This window comes from Notechis scutatus, unplaced genomic scaffold (assembly GCF_049901735.1).
Source record: "Notechis scutatus isolate UNSWTSFEM ecotype Mainland unplaced genomic scaffold, rNotScu1.2 NSCUSCF32, whole genome shotgun sequence".
Taxonomy (NCBI): domain Eukaryota; kingdom Metazoa; phylum Chordata; class Lepidosauria; order Squamata; family Elapidae; genus Notechis; species Notechis scutatus.
In genome coordinates this window covers 81,322-98,275 of record NW_028263155.1, presented here as the reverse complement: position 1 = coordinate 98,275, position 16,954 = coordinate 81,322, and the positions used below count along the sequence as shown (strand labels likewise).

The window sequence follows — 16,954 nt, the reverse complement described above, 5'->3', positions numbered from 1 at the left end:
CAGCCTGGGAGGAAAGAGCGGTTTCCTGCCCCCCCCACCCCTCCAAAAAAAAATTGGAACTGCTCGCCACCGGATGTTGTGGGGGCTTTGTAACTGGTAGCTTTTGAAGACTGACACTCCCCTGTCTGGAATGGTTGAGGGTCTTCTGCCAGAGCAGGAGGGTTGGGGCTGGATTGGATGACCTCTGAGGTCCCTTCCCACTCTTATTCGAGAAGGGTCTCAGCAGAGGGTTGGACTGGATGACCTCCGAGGTCCCTTCCCACTCTGCTATCCTATGGTTCTCAATGGTCCTTATCGGGCAGGGGGTTGGGCTGGATGACCTCCAAGGTCCCTTCCGGCTCTGTTATCCTATGGTTCTCTAAGGTCCTTATCGGGCAGGGGGTTGGGCTGGATGACCTCCGAGGTCCCTTCCGGCTCTGTTATTCTATGGTTCTCTAAGGTCTTAATTGGGCAGGGGTTGGACTGGATGACCTCCTAGGTCCCTTCTGGCTATGTTATCCTATGGTTCTCTAAGGTCCTTATCGGGCAGGGGTTTGGGCTGGATGACCTCCGAGGTCCCTTCCAGCTCTGCTATTCTATGGTTCTCTATGGTCCTTATCGGGCAGGGGGTTGGACTGGATGACCTCCTAGGTCCCTTCTGGCTCTTATCCTATGGTTCTCTAAGGTCCTTATTGGGCAGGGGGTTGGGCTAGATGACCTCCGGAGGTCCCTTCCCACTCTTAATTCGAGAAGGGTCTCTGCTTGAGCAGGGGTTGGACTGGATGACCTCCGAGGTCCCTTCTGGCTCTCTTATTCTATGGTTCTCTAAGGTCCTTATCGGGCAGGGGTTGGGCTGGATGACCTCCGAGGTCCCTTCTGGCTCTCTTATTCTATGGTTCTCTAAGGTCCTTATCGGGCAGGGGTTTGGGCTGGATGACCTCCGAGGTCCCTTCCCACTCTGCTATTCTATGGTTCTCTATGGTCCTTATCGGGCATGGGCTTGGACTGGATGACCTCCGAGGTCCCTTCTGGCTCTCTTATTCTATGGTTCTCTAAGGTCCTTATCGGGCAGGGGGTTGGGCTGGATGACCTCCGAGGTCCCTTCCCACTCTGCTATCCTATGGTTCTCAATGGTCCTTATCGGGCAGGGGTTGGCCTGGATGACCTCCGAGGTCCCTTCTGGCTCTGCTATCCTATGGTTCTCTATGGTCCTTATCGGGCAGGGGTTGGGCTGGATGACCTCCGAGGTCCCTTCCCACTCTGCTATTCTATGGTTCTCTATGGTCCTTATCGGGCAGGGGGTTGGACTGGATGACCTCCGGAGGTCCCTTCCCACTCTTAATTCGAGAAGGGTCTCTGCTTGAGCAGGGGGTTGGGCTGGATGACCTCCGAGGTCCCTTCTGGCTCTGTTATCCTATGGTTCTCTAAGGCAGGGGTCTTCGAACTTGACAGCTTTAAGATTTGTGGACTTCAACTCCCAGAATTCCTCCTCCAGTCATGTTAGCTCAGGAATTCTGGGAGTTGAAGTCCACAAGTCTTAAACTTGCCAAGTTTGAAGACCCTTGCTCAGTCTAAGGTCCTTATTGGGCAGGGGTTGGGCTAGATGACCTCCGGAGGTGCCTTCCCACTCAATTCGAGAAGGGTCTCTGCTTGAGCAGGGGTTGGACTGGATGACCCCGAGGTCCCTTCCGGCTCTCTTATTCTATGGTTCTCTAAGGTCCTTATCGGGCAGGGGGTTGGGCTGGATGACCTCCGAGGTCCCTTCCGGCTCTGTTATTCTATGGTTCTCTAAGGTCCTTATCGGGCAGGGGTTGGGCTGGATGACCTCCGAGGTCCCTTCCGGCTCTGTTATTCTATGGTTCTCTAAGGTCCTTATCGGGCAGGGGTTGGGCTGGATGACCTCCAAGGTCCCTTCCCACTCTGCTATTCTATGGCTCTCTATGGTCCTTATCGGGCAGGGGGTTGGGCTGGATGACCTCCGAGGTCCCTTCCCACTCTGCTATCCTATGGTTCTCTATGGTCCTTATCGGGCAGGGGGTTGGGCTGGATGACCTCCGAGGTCCCTTCCCACTCTGCTATTCTATGGCTCTCTATGGTCCTTATCGGGCAGGGGTTGGGCTGGATGACCTCCGAGGTCCCTTCCCACTCTGCTATTCTATGGCTCTCTATGGTCCTTATCGGGCAGGGGTTGGGCTGGATGACCTCCGAGGTCCCTTCCCACTCTGCTATTCTATGGTTCTCTATGGTCCATATCGGGCAGGGGGTTGGGCTGGATGACCTCCGAGGTCCCTTCCCACTCTGCTATTCTATGGTTCTCTAAGGTCCTTATCGGGCAGGGGTTGGACTGGATGACCTCCGAGGTCCCTTCTGGCTCTGTTATCCTATGGTTCTCTAAGGTCCTTATTCGGCAGGGGTTTGGGCTGGATGACCTCCGAGGTCCCTTCCCACTCTGCTATCCTATGGTTCTCAATGGTCCTTATCGGGCAGGGGTTGGCCTGGATGACCTCCGAGGTCCCTTCTGGCTCTGCTATCCTATGGTTCTCTATGGTCCTTATCGGGCAGGGGTTGGGCTGGATGACCTCCGAGGTCCCTTCCGGCTCTGTTATTCTATGCTTCTCTATGGTCCTTATCGGGCAGCGGGTTGGACTGGATGACCGCCGAGGTCCCTTCTGACTCTTATTCTCAGGGAGCCCCACGTTGGACGCGGGGAAGGACGAAGGGACTCGTCCGCCCGGGGAGGAAAAAAATGCTGTTTTCTCGGAGCGGGAGAGAATTTGGGGGTGTGTGTGGGTGGGGAGCAGCTTTTAACGGGACGCGGTGGCTCTGACCTCGTCGATCGGAAGGGTCGGCGGTCCGAATCCCCAGCGCCGCGTCCCGGAGGGAGTTCCGGTTCCTCGTGCAAGGAGACAACAAAGGCCAACCCACTTTGGTGGGAAGGGAACAGCGTCGTCCGCAGCGTCTAGTCCCACAACCCACAGGGCCACGGAGATGATGACGCCGGCTCTTCTTTGCCGTTGGAACGGAGACGAGCAACGCCCCCTAGAGCAGTGGCCCTCCAACCTTTTTTGGTCCCACGGCCCGGTCCCGGCATCACCAAATGATCCACGGACCGGTCCTGGCATCAGGACGCACCACCAAGGCAAGGCGAGCCGAGCGACTGGCGAGCCAGCCCGTCCCTCGCTTCTCCCCGCCACCTTCAACTCCTCCTTTGTACCTTCGCGCCGTCGATGGGCTTTTGGCCTCTTCATCTCCTCCCGAGAGCGCGAGACTCCACCGCCATCGGGACGGCTCTTCGTTCGAAGCCGTTCCCCCCACCCCTCTTCGACGAAACTACGGCGCGAGGATTCCTTCAGCACCCAAACGCCGCTTTCCATCCAACCGAAGACCGACAAGCTCACCCCGGAAGCCCCTTCTCAAGCGCCGTCGAAACAAGATGGCGCCCAAGCTAAGGAGGCGGCCCGGGACAAAATGATCCACGGACCGGTACCGGTCCGGCGCCCGACTGGCTCCCGGAGCAGAGCAGGAAACCGTGGGGGGTGGTGGTGGTGGTCCGTCCGTCCGTCCCCGTCTTTCTCTGGCCGCTTCTCTCTTCCTGAACCCCACGCGAGGCAGCTTCCCCGACATGGCGCGCGCACACACACACACACACACACACACAGAAAAGTGGCGAGACACCCGTGTAGGTTTATTATCCGTCCATGTTTGACACCCCTGCTTCCCCTCCTCCTGGGACCCCCATTTCAGCACGGCCTGGCCCGGGGGGTCAATTACTTGCTCCGAGTAAGCTCCGAGTAGGCTTACTCTTGTCCTGAAGGAGCGGGGGGGGGCTCAAAGGCGCCAGGTTGGGCGCCCCGTCCTGTCTCGATCAGTTCCTTTCCTGGCCTCCCCGCACTCTGCTGGAGACTCTAAACGCCGCCGTGGTCCTTCCTGAAGAGGCTCGTGTGTCCCCCCCGCTCCGGCTGGTTGCATAGAACGGAGGGGGTGCGCGTTAAGCTTTCCAGCGGCGAATGAGACAAGACCCCGCGAAGGATCCGGAGGGTCTCGCGCCCGTTTTCCCACATGCGAAGGCACTGGGGTGAGAAGGACGGCGGCGGGGGGAGGGAAGGCGTCCTCCGTTGGTTTCGGCGTTCTTTCCTCACACCGGCATGGGCATCTCGTTGTACTCGTCTACCCCTTCTCTCTCATCCAAGATGGGCTCCGCCTCAGCCGCGTCCAGCTGTTGGCGTGCGCGCGCGCGAGAGAGAGAGACACACGAACGGGTGATGGGCTCGGTCCCCTCTGGGACTGGCCCTACCCACAAACACACACACACCACACACACCTCTGCCACCACCCCCCCCCCCCCGTAAACTTACACACTTCATCTCCCGCTCCGTGAAGATGCGGCTGAGCAGGCACAAGCGGAGAGGCACGGTGAGGATGAGGATGAAAGGAAAGGCCAGCGAGGCCACGGTGGACATGACGGCCCAGAGGACGGCTAAGCAGGCCAGTTGGAGGAGCGTGAAGAGGTGCATTCGAAGGGTGCGGACCTGGGGAAGGAGGAAAAGGAAGGCCGGGTTGGGAGCCGGAGGGAGGAAGGGGTCAGTGGCCGCACTTGCGACATCAACCGACACGTAGGTGGGAGACTGTGCGCAGGGCGCGGTGGGCGGTTCACACCGGTTCAGGCGAACCGGTTGTTCGTCGAGCCAGGAGTTGCAACGACGGGATGGCCCTGCCCGACCCCTCCCCTCCTCCCAGGCGTCCCAACGTGGCCCCGATTTGGATGGTGGGAAAGGGCCGGGCCGGCGTGGAGACTCGAGTAGAGTGGACAACGGGCCTCCCGGAGGTTCTGGAAGGCCGGAAATGGGCTTGTTTCTTGCTTCCGGAAGCCAAGAAAGAGGGAAAACGGTCGTCCCGGAAGTCCGTCCCGGTTACTTTCCGGCCTCCGGAGCCCGAGGACAGGAGGCCGACTAGGCCATGCCTACCCCGGCCATGCCCACCCAGCCACCGGGCAGTTGCTCCGTTGCCGTGAACCGCCCGAATCCCACCCAAGACTTGGAGGTCCCGAGGGCTGCCACCGTGGCCTCGGGAGAGGCCGGCCTGGAGCGACGCCGAGGGGCTCCTCATCCCGCAGGAGAACCACGGAACCTCCTGCCTTCGATCTAAAGAACGCGTCCCGACGGGGCCGCAAACCCCTGCCGCGCGTGGTTGTGTTGGCTCTTGGGGAGGTTTTTGGAGCCCACCGACTCGCAGTTAAGGTCAAAGGCAGTGTGACCCCCAACGGCTGTGGCCGTAGGCAATGCCCCCAAATAGCTGGTGAAGGTTAAAACAAACAAAAAATAACCGTTTTGGCTGGACAAATGATTGTAAAAGGACGGGAGTGACGGCCCTGGCGAAAGAGATCGGCTTCGCAGGGAGAAAGAAAGGAACGAGAAAGGAAGCAAAGAGAAAAATTTAGGCGGGAGGGAGGACCAATCCACAGACCTCCCCGCTCTCCCGGAGGTGGGTCCGGACAGCCTCACCTTCTTGACGTACGGCACATCCGGGTGGTGCTTGGGCGGCATCAGGAGCAGGTGGAGACGCTCGTAAAACTGGATCCCGTTCAGCGAGGTGACGCCCATGTAGAGGAAGATGCCGAAGAGCACCGCTAGGGGAATCCGGCGGAGCAGGTCCCCGATGACGATGGACAAGCCTGGCCGGGAGGAGTAAGGCAGGGTTAGGCCACGCGGGCGGGCGGGAAGGAGGGAATCCCAGCCGTCCGCGCCCCCGTATCCCCCGCCAATCGGCGGGCGCGTCGAGCGGCTCACCGACGAGGACGGCCACCAGCAGGCCGGTGACGCGCTGCTCCTTCACCTCCTGGATTTTGGGCTTGTCCCCGGGGCCACCGCCTTGCTCATGACGGTCAGGGCGTTGGCGTGCGTGACGGAGCGCACCGTGGCCGCCGCCAGCCACGGCAGGCCGAAGAGGGCGCAGAAGCCGCCCATGGCCACGATGAGGAGCAGGTCGAGGTGGAACCCGGAGCCCTTCTGTAGCTTCCGCTCCTTCTTGCTGATGATCAGCCTGTGGGGCAGAGCGGGGGAAGCGGTGGTGGGGGGATTCCGCCGGTTTGGACCGGTTGGAGCGAACCGGTTGTTCGCACGATCCGTTGGAACCTGCATCCCTCCGCGCCCTGAGCTCAGCTCAGCGGCGCTCCAGCGGAAGGTAAGTTTGGGAGCTGAAAAAACCGGCGTTTCTCAAACCACCCGCGCACGCACAAAAGCGCTTTTCAGCTGTGCGTCTCCTCTCCATGCGTGCCCCCCCAAAGACCGTTGGAGAGTGGGAGCGGGGCCAGGATGCAAGACTCACGTGGTGATCTGCGTCTCCATGAAGATGAGGATGAAGACGAGGACGGCGGGCAGGACGCTGGCCACCATCATCCACACCGGAAAAGGTTCACCGCTGCTGCCCAGAGGGTTAATCACCCAGCCGCGCTTCTCAGGGGACGTCACCGAGAAAGCCGCTGGGCACGGAGAGTTTCTGCGGGGGGCGACACGATGACACACAGCGGGAGAAAAAAGAGACGGGCGGGGTGGACAACGACTGAGTCAAAACTAAAGGACCAAGCAGAGGTTCATCAGGGGATGACGAGCCAGACGGGAAGTGGCTACACGGTGGCTCCTCCCTTTACGGGCGTCCAGGAACAACCCCGCTCCTACCTGAGTGTAAGTGTCCTGGATGCTGGAGTCCACCAGCACCATGAGGAGGATGGCGATCGGCACCCCAAAGTCGCCAATCACTCGCCGGACCTGCCCGGAGAGATCTGCTCAGCGACGGGAGCCTCCTGAGTGCGGGGTGGGGGGGTGAAGGGGCGTTGTCGGGACCCCGCAGCACCTCTTCCGATGGCGACAACTCTCTCTTCTCCCAGAACCTCCCCGCCACACACGGAAACCCCCTCCCCTCCCGCCCCGGGACAGGCCACGCACCCGGCCGGGGAGCGGCTGTTCTTGAACTTCCGCAAGAAGAAGGCGATGAAGAAGGTGCCGGCCATCAACACCAGCGAGAGGAGGGCCGTGTTGGGTTGGCGGTCACTTCCGGAGCATCGCGGCCGATCGTCCCGTTCTCGAGTCCCGGAAGGCCGAGGTGGCGTTCCGCAGCCGTGCAGGGTGCGCCTGGAAGATCTGCGCGGGAGGAAGGAAGCGAAGGGGTTCAGGCATCCCCGGGGGTTGGCTTGGACTAGGTGACTTCCAGCTCTGGAGATCTAGCTTGTGTCTCCGCCGTGGGACCCTCCCCCTTTTCCCCCCGCGGCGACTCACCTTGATGAGTTTGAAGAAGGTCTCGTAGATGAAGATGAGGGAGATGAGGAACGCGAAGATTTCCTGGGTGAAGCGCGAGACGAAGCGCACCAGGAAGCTGCCCTCGAAGGCCACCATGGCCAGCACGATCAGGATGAGCCAGAAGCCGATCCAGACGCGGCCCACCAGGTACTCCAGGCTGTGCGAGGCGCAGAACTGCCGACGGGGCGAAAAAAAAAGGAGCACGGGTTTCATCCGGGATCGACGACGGGGCTCCCGTCGAGCGGATGTGTTTGCCCCGAAACGGCCGTGAACCGCCCGAATCCCACCCCAGGGAGAAGAAGACTTGGAGGTCCGAGGGGCTGCCACCGTGGCATCGGGAGAGGCGGGGCTGGGATCAACGCCGAGGGACGCTCCTCGTCCCGCAGGGGAACCACGGAACCTCCGGCCTTCGATCGAAAGAACACGTCCAACGGGGGGGGCCGCAGCCCGAGCGGATGTCCCTCTTTTTGGCCCAATCGGACATTCTGGACAGGCCGCGTCCCAACTCACCGTGAAGAAGGCTTCCTCGAAAACCAGGAGGGGCCCCGAGAAGCCAATGACCAGGAGGGGCTGAGCCCCCAGGAGGCAGAAGACAACCCCCTGAAGCGCCGTGGAGATGATCAGCTCGGAGACCCCAATGAGCCCCTCGGTTTTCTCGCCTGGGAGAAGACGGAGAAGGGGAGCTGCGGTTCATCCCTGCCTCTCTTGTGGCTCCCAATTGCTCCGGTTTCCCCCCCCCTGGCTCACCCAGCAGGCCCCCAAAGGTGATGGCGGGCGAGAGGGCGGCAAAGTAGATGAAGATGACAGCCGCCAGGCACTGAAGGGTCCAGAGCGTCTCGGAAATCGCTGAGAGTACTTCGGATAACGCCCGACGGACATCCCGGACGAGTCCCCCAAGCGGTCGTCCGGTGCGTTGGAAGCGAGTCGGCCTCCGATTCGTCTTCCTCCTCGCCCGCTTTCCAGCTTCAGCAACGCTGGGGGAGGAGAGCAAGCGGGGGGATCTGGGAGGGGGAGGCCTGCTCCATCCCTAGAGCCCGGCAATCGGCACTCGGCATTCCCCGGAAGAGATCTAGCTCTGCCGACGCAACGGAGGGAACGGAGCAGGAGAACTTGCTCTTACACACCCAACACAGAGACATACCGCGTACCTTTCTCCTCCGGCGACTTGGGCTCCAGGGCCGTCCCGGCCGTCAGCCGCCGTTCCTGCTCATCCCGCCGGCGGAGCATCTCCCGCTGGAAGTGCACCACGCTCCGCAGCAGCTCCTCGCCCTGCACCTCCGAAGGGGGCAGCACCACGCTGCAGTCCAGGAACTCGTTGATGGCCTGTAGCAGGTCCTGACGGTCGTCGGCCAAGTAAGCCGCCTCATGGAATTGCTGGGGAAGAGTTGGGCATGGAGAGTTGGCCAAGGAGAGTTGGCCATGGAGAATTGGCCATGGTGGGTTGGCCAGGGAGAGTAGTTCATGGTGAATTGGCCATGAGGAGCTGGCCATTGAGGAGTTGACCCTGGGGAGTTGGCCATGGAGAGTAGGACGTGGAGAGTTGGCTAAGCTGAGTTGGCTAAGGTGAGTTGGCCATAGAGATTGGGCACAAGTGAATTGCCATGGGGAAGTTGGCCATGAGGGAGTTGGCCATGAAGAGAGTTGGCCATGGAGAGAGTTGGCCATGGAGAGTAGGACATGGAGAGTTGGCCATGGAGAGAGTTGGCCATGGAGAGTAGGACATGGAGAGCTGGCAATGGAGGTAGGACATGGAGAGTAGGACATGGTGAATTGGCCAGGGAGAGTGAGCCACAGAGAGTGAGCCATGAAGAGTTGGCCATGGTGAGTTGGCCATGGTGAGTTGCCATAGAGAGTTGGCCAAGAATTGGCCATGCTGAGTTGGCCATGGAGAGTTTGCCAAGGAAAGTTGACCATGAGTTGACCATGGAGAGTTGGCCAAGGGAGTTGGCCAAGGAGAATTAGCCATGTAGAGTTGGCCATGGTGGGTTGCCATAGAGGGTTGGCCATGGAGAGTTGGCCAAGGAGAATTGGCCATGGAGAGTGAGCCACAGAGAGTGAGCCATGGAGAGTTGGCCATGGTGAGTTGGCCATGGAGAGTTGGCCAAGGGAGTTGCCATGAAGAGTTGACCATGGAGAGTTGGCCATGGAGAATTCACCATGGTAGTTGGCTATGGGGAGTTGGCCATGTTGAGTTGGCCATGGAGAGTTGACCATATTGAGTTGGCCAAGGAGAATTGGCCATGCTAAGGACCAGCCAAGGAGAGTTGGCCATGGAGAGTAGGACATGGGGAATTGGCCACGGAGAGTGAGCCACAGAGAGTGAGCCATGGAGAGTCGGCCATGGTGAGTTGGCCATGGAGAGTTGGCCATGCAGAGTTCGCCAAGGCGAGTTGACCATGGACAGTTGGCCATGAGTTGGTCAAGGAGAGTTGGCCATGGAGAGCAGTACATGGTGAATTGGCCATGGAGAGTGAGCCACAGAGTGAGCCATGGAGAGTTGGCCATGGTGAGTTGGCCATGGAGAGTTCACCAAGGAGAGTTGACCATGGACAGTTGGCCATGAGTTAGCCATGGAGAGTTAGCCAAGGAGAATTAGCCATGTAAAGTTGGCCATGATGAGTTGCCATGGAGAGTTGACCATGGAGAGTTGGCCAAGGAGAATTGGCCATGGAGAGTAGGACATGGAGGAGTAGAGACATGGTGAATTGGCCATGGAGAGTTCGCCAAGGAGAGTTGACCATGGACAGTTGGCCATGGTGAGTTCGCCAAGGAGAGTTGACCATGGACAGTTGGTCATGAGTTGGCCATGGAGAGTTGGCCAAGGAGAATTAGCCATGTAGAGTTGGCCATGCAGAGTTCGCCAAGGCGAGTTGACCATGGAGAGTTGGCCATGGAGAATTCATCAGGGTAATCGGCTATGGGGAGTTGGCCATGTTGACTTGGCCATGTTGAGTTGGCCATGGCAAGGAACCCTACGACCCCTCCTGGAAGGCGCCCGGCGCCGTGTCCCGACCCCACAACCCTACCTTGTCGGACATCAGGGTGGAGATGGAGCGTCCGATCTCGTTGGTAGTCCATGTTGGCGCTACTGGGGCCCAACAGCACGAACAGGAAGCGGACCGGGACCGGGACCTCCAAGACAGCGTCCAACTGGGCCGCCTCCTTCAGCCGGACGAAGGCCATGGTGGGCTGGTCGAGGAACTGGACGCAACCTGCGGACGGGGGTGGGAGGCTGTCCGTCAAGGCCTGACCACACCCCCCACGTCCAGGAAGTCCCTCCCCCCGGAGCCCCGATGCGCTTACCGACAAGCACCACGGTGGCTTCGGCGTTGTCCGGGATCTTCTCCAAGAGCTTCAACTCATGTTTCGACTTGGAGCGAGTGATGGGGCCGGAGAGGACAGGGGAGAGCCACCTCCTTCGGTAGGCTCTAAGGGAGGAGGATGGGAGCCGGAGTCCGGTGGCCTGCCGGAGGGGCCGCCCCCACCGGATGCCCCTCTCTGGCGCCCGAGCCCCCCATCCTTCCCCAAACCTAATCCCCTACCAGTTAAGAAGCCCCTTGATAACAGTTAGCACAGTTTGGAAGGGAGCTGGGAGGTCATCTAGTCCAACCCTCTCCCCTTACGAAATCAACGGCCCAAAAAACTGGGACGAAGCCTCCCAAACTGCCGTCAGCTGACCTTGGGGTGGGGTGGGGGGGTGTCCCAGTCCATTTAGGGGTGCCAGGGCTGCTTGACAGACCCCCACGGCCCTCTTCTGTGGGCCTCGGAACCCGTCCTTAAGCGAGGACCAGCTGCCGTTTCGGCCGACGGATGTCGTCTTTTTCCCCTCCTCCTTTCTGCAAGCCTTCTGGCGTCGGTGATGTTACCCAGCTGGGTCACGGAACGTCTTACCTCCTTCTCCATGTCCACCCGCGTCTCGTATTCCCGGCGGGGCCGATGAGCGGGTCGGTCACGGTGGGCTCGGGGCCTTCTCCCACGTGGTTGGCGCTGTGGTGGTGACCCAGCAGAGAGCGAGCGAGCGGCGAGATATTACGAGGAAGGAGAATTCTTTCTCGTCGCACGGATGGCTGAGGAGAGACCACCTTGGGCGTCACGTTGGGCCTCCGGCGACCCCATGCGGACCAGAAGAGAGAGAGACGCTCGCCCGCCCGATAAGCGGCGTTCCGCGCACCCGCGCGACACGACCCATGCTGTCCAGGCGGGACAACTTCTCCCGTCCGGATGAGCGATCCGGACCATCAACCTCCGCGCTCTAGACGAGCAACGTTTGTATGAGCAATCCTCAACGGTCCAGACGAGCAACGTTTGCCGTACGAGCCGCTCTCGGGCCTCCGAACGAGCCACCCTGGCGATACGGACGAGACCCCCCCCCCGCCGTCTGGATGAGCCAGCCTCATGCTCCCCGCTTCCTTTCGGCTGGGGTGCAAGGAGGAGCGAACCGTGCGATGGTCTCTCGTCGACCTTTGACCTGCTCACCTATGCTTAAGCAGCAACGCCCGCAGCACGTTGGCACGGTCCTCGGCCCGGATCTGGTCGGAGATGATCATCTGCTCCACCACTTGGTGGGCCACCCCGGGCAGCGTCTTCTGATCCAAATCCAGAAGGACGGCACCTGGCCAGGGGAAGAGGAGGGAGGAAGGAGATGGCCACCCTTATCGGCTGCTCTCGTTCCCGTTCTCGTTCCCTCCTCGACGAGGAACCCATTCGGAGTCCGTTTGCTCCATCTCCTGCTTCCGTTTCCCTCTTGGATTCATCGTCGTACTGGCCAGCTGGAAAACTCGGTCCCTACCCCGCGCCCAGCCCGATTCCAGAATCCGCCAGGATCAACCGGGAGGCCGGAAACCCGGTTTTCTCCGGGAATCCTCCAACCGTTCCTGCCTCCCCCGTTCCTTCTTTCTGTCCTCCCAGCGGGATTCATGGACCGTTGCTTCCATTTGGGAGCCGTTCGGATCCCCGGCCAAGGCCACCGTGCCGGCGAGAGTCGCCTACCGTGGGCGGCGTCCTGCGGAGCTCCAGCAGGCTTCGGAAAGAGAGGGAGGCCACGTGGGGTTTGCCCCAGCGGTCCGTCTCTTCCTCCACGTCCTCCTCAAATTTGATCCAACGGGCCGTCTCCTTCCACTGCAGCTCCTGGTTCTTGTCCACGATCAGCTCGTTCAGCTCCACAAAGACCTGCGCCGATTGGGGGGGAAAAGGCAAGAGCGACGCTTGGAGTGGGGGTGGGGGAGGAGGGACGCCGGCAAAAGATTCCCCTCCCCTCGCCGAGAGTACCTTGCGGGCCTCCGTTTCAGGAATATGTCCATACGGGGGAAAGCCACAGGATATGAAAAGCTCCGCCCCGATCCCCCGGTCGCAACCGCGGACTTTTTCCTCCCCTCCCTTTCCCCCCCCCCCGCTCACCTCGTGGGGCTTCCGGTCCTGCTTCCGCAGGCGGGCGCTGGCCTCTTGCCGATCCTTGCCCAGGTGGACCACCTGACCTTTGGCGCTCTTCCGAACCAGGTGACGGCGCACGCCAGGCACGTCCTCAAATCGGTGGCCTTGAGGATCGGAGGGAAAGGGGGAGGGGACGCTGACAGGCAGTCCAAACCCATCCCCCTCCCTCCCCCTCGGCTCACGTCCCCCCTCCCCTCCCAACGAGGGGGAGGTCTGGGCCCTCCTTTGCACCCCCTCCCCGTTCCCGAGGTGACCGTCTGTACACGTCGTTTCCAACTCGTGGTTCGAGGGACTAGATGCGGCGGCGCGGCGACGCCGCGTGAGATTCAGCCGTTCACATAGCGGTTGGGAAGAACCGTTGCTCTAGTTGGGGAACTGAGAGCAGGCTGCCTTTGCAGAAACGGCGAAGAACCAACTTAGCCCAGGAACGGCGCCTCGGTTCCAATCCCGGACAGGACGGACCCGGATCGGGTAAAACTTCGGCGGAGGCGAAGTCTGGGCTCCGAAGCAGCGATCCAACCTAAGACTTCCGCGGGACGCCGCTGGGCCTCCGCCTCGGTTCGATCCCGGACAGATGGACCCGGATCGAAAACTTCGCGGAGGCGAGTCTGGGCTCAGCGATCCAACTTAAGACTCGCCGGGACGCCGCTGGGCCTCTGCCTCGGTTCCGATCCCGGACAGATGGACCCGGATCGAAAACTCGGCGGAGGCGAGTCTGGGCTCCGAAAGCCCGATCCAACTTAAGACTCGCCGGGCGCGCTGGGCCTCTGCCTCGGTTCCAATCCCGGACAGATGGACCGGATCGAAAACTCGGCGGAGGCGAGTCTGGGCTCCAGCAGCGATCCAACTTAAGACTTTCCAGGAATGCCGCTGAGCCTCCGCCGGTTCCAATCCCGGACAGATGGACCCGGATGAAAACTCGGCGGAGGCGAGTCTGGGCTCCGGAACGCGATCAACTTAAGACTCGCCAGGACGCCGCTAAGGCCTCTGCCTGGGTTCCGATCCGGACAGATGGACCGGATCGGCTTCAAGCGGAGGCGAGTCTGGGCTCAAAACTGATCCAACTTAAGACTCGCCGGGACGCCGCTGGGCCTCTGCCTCGGTTCCGATCCGGACAGATGGACCCGGATCGAAAACTCGGCGGAGCGAGTCTGGGCTCAGCGATCCAACTTAAGACTTTCCAGGAATGCCGCTGGGCCTCCGCCTTCGGTTCCAATCCCGGACAGATGGACCCGGATCAAAACTCGGTGGAGCGAGTCTGGGCTCAGCGATCCAACTTAAGACTCGCCGGGGGGCGCCGCTGGGCCTCTGCCTCGGTTCCAATCCCGGACAGATGGACCCGGATCGAAAACTCGGCGGAGGCGAGTCTGGGCTCAACGCGATCCAACTTAAGACTTCGCCGGGCGCGCTGGGCCTCTGCCTCGTTTCCGATCCCGGACGGATGGACCCGGATCGAAAAGCTTCGGCCCAGGCGTCTGGGCTCGAGCGCAATCCAACTTAAGACTTTCCAGGAATGCCGCTGGGCCTCGCCTCCGGTTCCGATCCCGGACAGATGGACCCGGATCAAAAGCTCGGCGGAGCGAAGTCACAAACTCGAACGCGATCAACTTAAGACTCGCAGGCGCTGACGCTGGGCCTCTGCCTCGGTTCGATCCGGACAGATGGACCGGATCGAAAACTTCGCGGCGGAGCGAAGTCTGGGCTCCGAACGCGATCCAACTTAAGACTTTCCAGGAATGCCGCTGGGCCTCCCGCCTCGGTTCCAATCCCGGACAGATGGACCCGGATCAAAAACTCGGTGGAGGCGAGTCTGGGCTCCGAGCGATCCAACTTAAGACTCGCCGGGACGCCGCTGGGCCTCTGCCTCGGTTCCAATCCCGGACAGATGGACCCGGATCGAAAACTCGGCGGAGGCGAGTCTGAAGGCTCCGAACGCGATCCAACTTAAGACTTCGCCGGGACGCCGCGCTGGGCCTCTGCCTCGGTTCCGATCCCGGACGGATGGACCCCGGATCAAAACTTCGGCGGAGGCGTCTGGGCTCGAGCGCAATCCAACTTAAGACTTTCCAGGAATGCCGCTGGGCCTCCGCCGCCGGTTCCGATCCCGGACAGATGGACCCGGATCAAAAACTTCGTGGAGGCGAGTCTGGGCTCTAACGCGATCCAACTTAAGACTTCGCCCGGGACGCCGCTGGGCCTCTGCCTCGGTTCCGATCCCGGACAGATGGACCCGGATCAGCTTCGGCGGAGGCGAGTCTGGGCTCCGAACGCGATCCAACTTAAGACTCGCCGGGGCGCCGCTGAGCCTCTGCCTCGGTTCCGATCCGGACAGATGGACCCCGGATCGAAAACTTCAGGCGGAGGCGAGTCTGGGCTCAAAGCGATCCAACGTAAGACTTACGCCGGGACGCCGCTGGGCCTCTGCCTCGGTTCCGATCCCGGACAGATGGACCGGATCGAAAACTTCGGCGGAGGCGAGTCTGGGCTCCGAACGCGATCCAACTTACGACGCCCTGGGACGCCCTGGGCCTCCCCTCCCCCATCACCCTAACCCCATCCCCGTCGGTTCTCAAAAACACCTTCCCCCTCTTTCTCCGCCCCTCCCGCATCCTCACTCTTCATGTAATCCAGGTCGGCCGACGCCAAGGTCAGGGCCTCCGTCTCGTCGGTGGGCACCTTCTGGTAGCGGGCCTGCTCCATGCCCGTCATGCTGCCGATGCGCCGGCGTTCGTTCAGGTTGTAGCTGCGGTGGGCCGGCTGCGATTTGGAGAGCGGGCGCTCGGCGGGGGAGGCGCCCTCCGCCGGGCCGGCCTCGTCGAAGTCGGAGCTGAAGGATACGGGGGCAAGCGTTCAATCTCCCATCCCGTTTTCCTTCCTTCGACAACCTGCCGTCTCGGGGGCATGGTGGCCATTAAACAGGAGGACGGAGACCCCGCCCACCCCCCCTGCGGGCTCTTCCAAACCCTCCCGCCACTTCCTCCCCCCTCCCAGGAAAGCCCCCCCCCCTATCCCGCCTCCCGAACCCCCGCAACCGCCCCGTCCTCCTTTACCCGCTTGATTTTGCGGCTCCGTCCATCGGGGGACTCCCGGTCGGTCGCGAGGGTAGAGGGGGGATTCCGTCCGGCTCCGCGGCGAGAGAGCTCTGCCGTTCGGCGGCGTCATCCTCCTGCAGGAAGAACTGGCGGGGGGCGAAGGGAGGATCAGCTCCAGGGATGGGAAGCCCACTCCTCTCGCCCGTCCCCTTACGACGGACGCTCCCCCGTTGAGCCCGTACCTGCACCCCTTCCGGAGAACTGTTGGCGAGGAGCTCGTCCGGGGTCGGGTCGGTCTCCGTGTCGCCGGTGTCATCCTCGCCTTCCTCGTCCTGGCCCCCTTCCGCCTCTTCTTCGATGGTGGGGGTCTTGCCGGGCGCCGAGGGGGTCTTCTTCTCCTCCTCTTCCTCCTCGTCCTTCTTCTTCCTTTTCTTCTTCTTCTTCTCGTTTTTCGATCCTTTTTTCCTCCGTCCCTCGGAGGGCAGGTGGGCGGAGAGCGGGTGGTGGATATGGTGGGAGGACTGGCGGTGGTCTGCGGAAGAGGAGGGGGTCTGCCGGGATGGGAAGAGCTTCTCCCCAACACCCCCGTAAGGGTCTCCCGCTCCAGCAGGGGGGGTTGACTAGATGACCCCCGAGGTCCCTTCCAACTCTGGGTCCTTCTAGGATTCTTCTATGACTTCAAGGATCTCCTTCTTGACCAGGGTTGGACTAGATGCCCTCCGATATTTCTCTTCCACTTGTCCTTCTATGATTCTCTAAGGATCTCCTTCTTGTCCAGGGGGTTGGACTAGATGCCCTCCCGAGGCCCTCACCCATCCTCATGACTTCTGTGATTTCCTTAACAGGTTTAACTATGCCTCGAGGTCTTTCTCCTCGCCTTCTTTCTCTTATGATTCCCTGGGTGATCCTTCTCATCCAGGTTGCTGACTAGATGCCCTCCGAGGTCCCTTCCCACTCTTGTCCTTTCTATGATTCTCTAAGGATCTCCTTCTTGACCAGGGTTGGACTAGATGCCTCCGAGTGGTCCTTCCTCCCGAAAAGCCCTTCCAATTCCGCAGCCTTTTTTTTTTTTTTTTTGGAAGAGACGCTTCTGAGTCTGCGCGGCGCTCCCCCTCCCTCTCCTCCACGCTTAGACTGAGCCTTGGCCCGCGCGAGGCCCGCCGAGTCGTAGTCTTCTCTCTCTCTCTCTCTCTCTCTCTCTCTCTCTCTCTCTCTCCCTCT

The 16,954-nt window shown here is 61.1% G+C and overlaps 1 protein-coding gene across 1 annotated transcript; it reads right to left on the bottom strand.

The window, feature by feature from the left end:
- Window positions 1–3,995: 3,995 nt before the first annotated feature.
- On the bottom strand, window positions 3,996–16,549 carry SLC4A2 (solute carrier family 4 member 2). Its single transcript, XM_087948899.1, is given in 30 exon segments — window positions 3,996–4,195; window positions 4,335–4,508; window positions 5,481–5,650; window positions 5,766–5,840; window positions 5,843–6,018; window positions 6,304–6,452; window positions 6,454–6,474; window positions 6,654–6,743; window positions 6,917–7,020; window positions 7,023–7,076; window positions 7,079–7,115; window positions 7,251–7,445; window positions 7,782–7,930; window positions 8,019–8,187; window positions 8,189–8,230; window positions 8,232–8,245; window positions 8,420–8,645; window positions 10,298–10,339; window positions 10,341–10,483; window positions 10,575–10,697; window positions 11,156–11,194; window positions 11,197–11,310; window positions 11,313–11,338; window positions 11,748–11,883; window positions 12,239–12,440; window positions 12,669–12,805; window positions 15,317–15,528; window positions 15,752–15,879; window positions 15,976–16,334; window positions 16,546–16,549. Coding segments are annotated over 30 exon segments (3,591 nt in total). The 3' UTR covers window positions 3,996–4,114.
- Window positions 16,550–16,954: the final 405 nt, after the last annotated feature.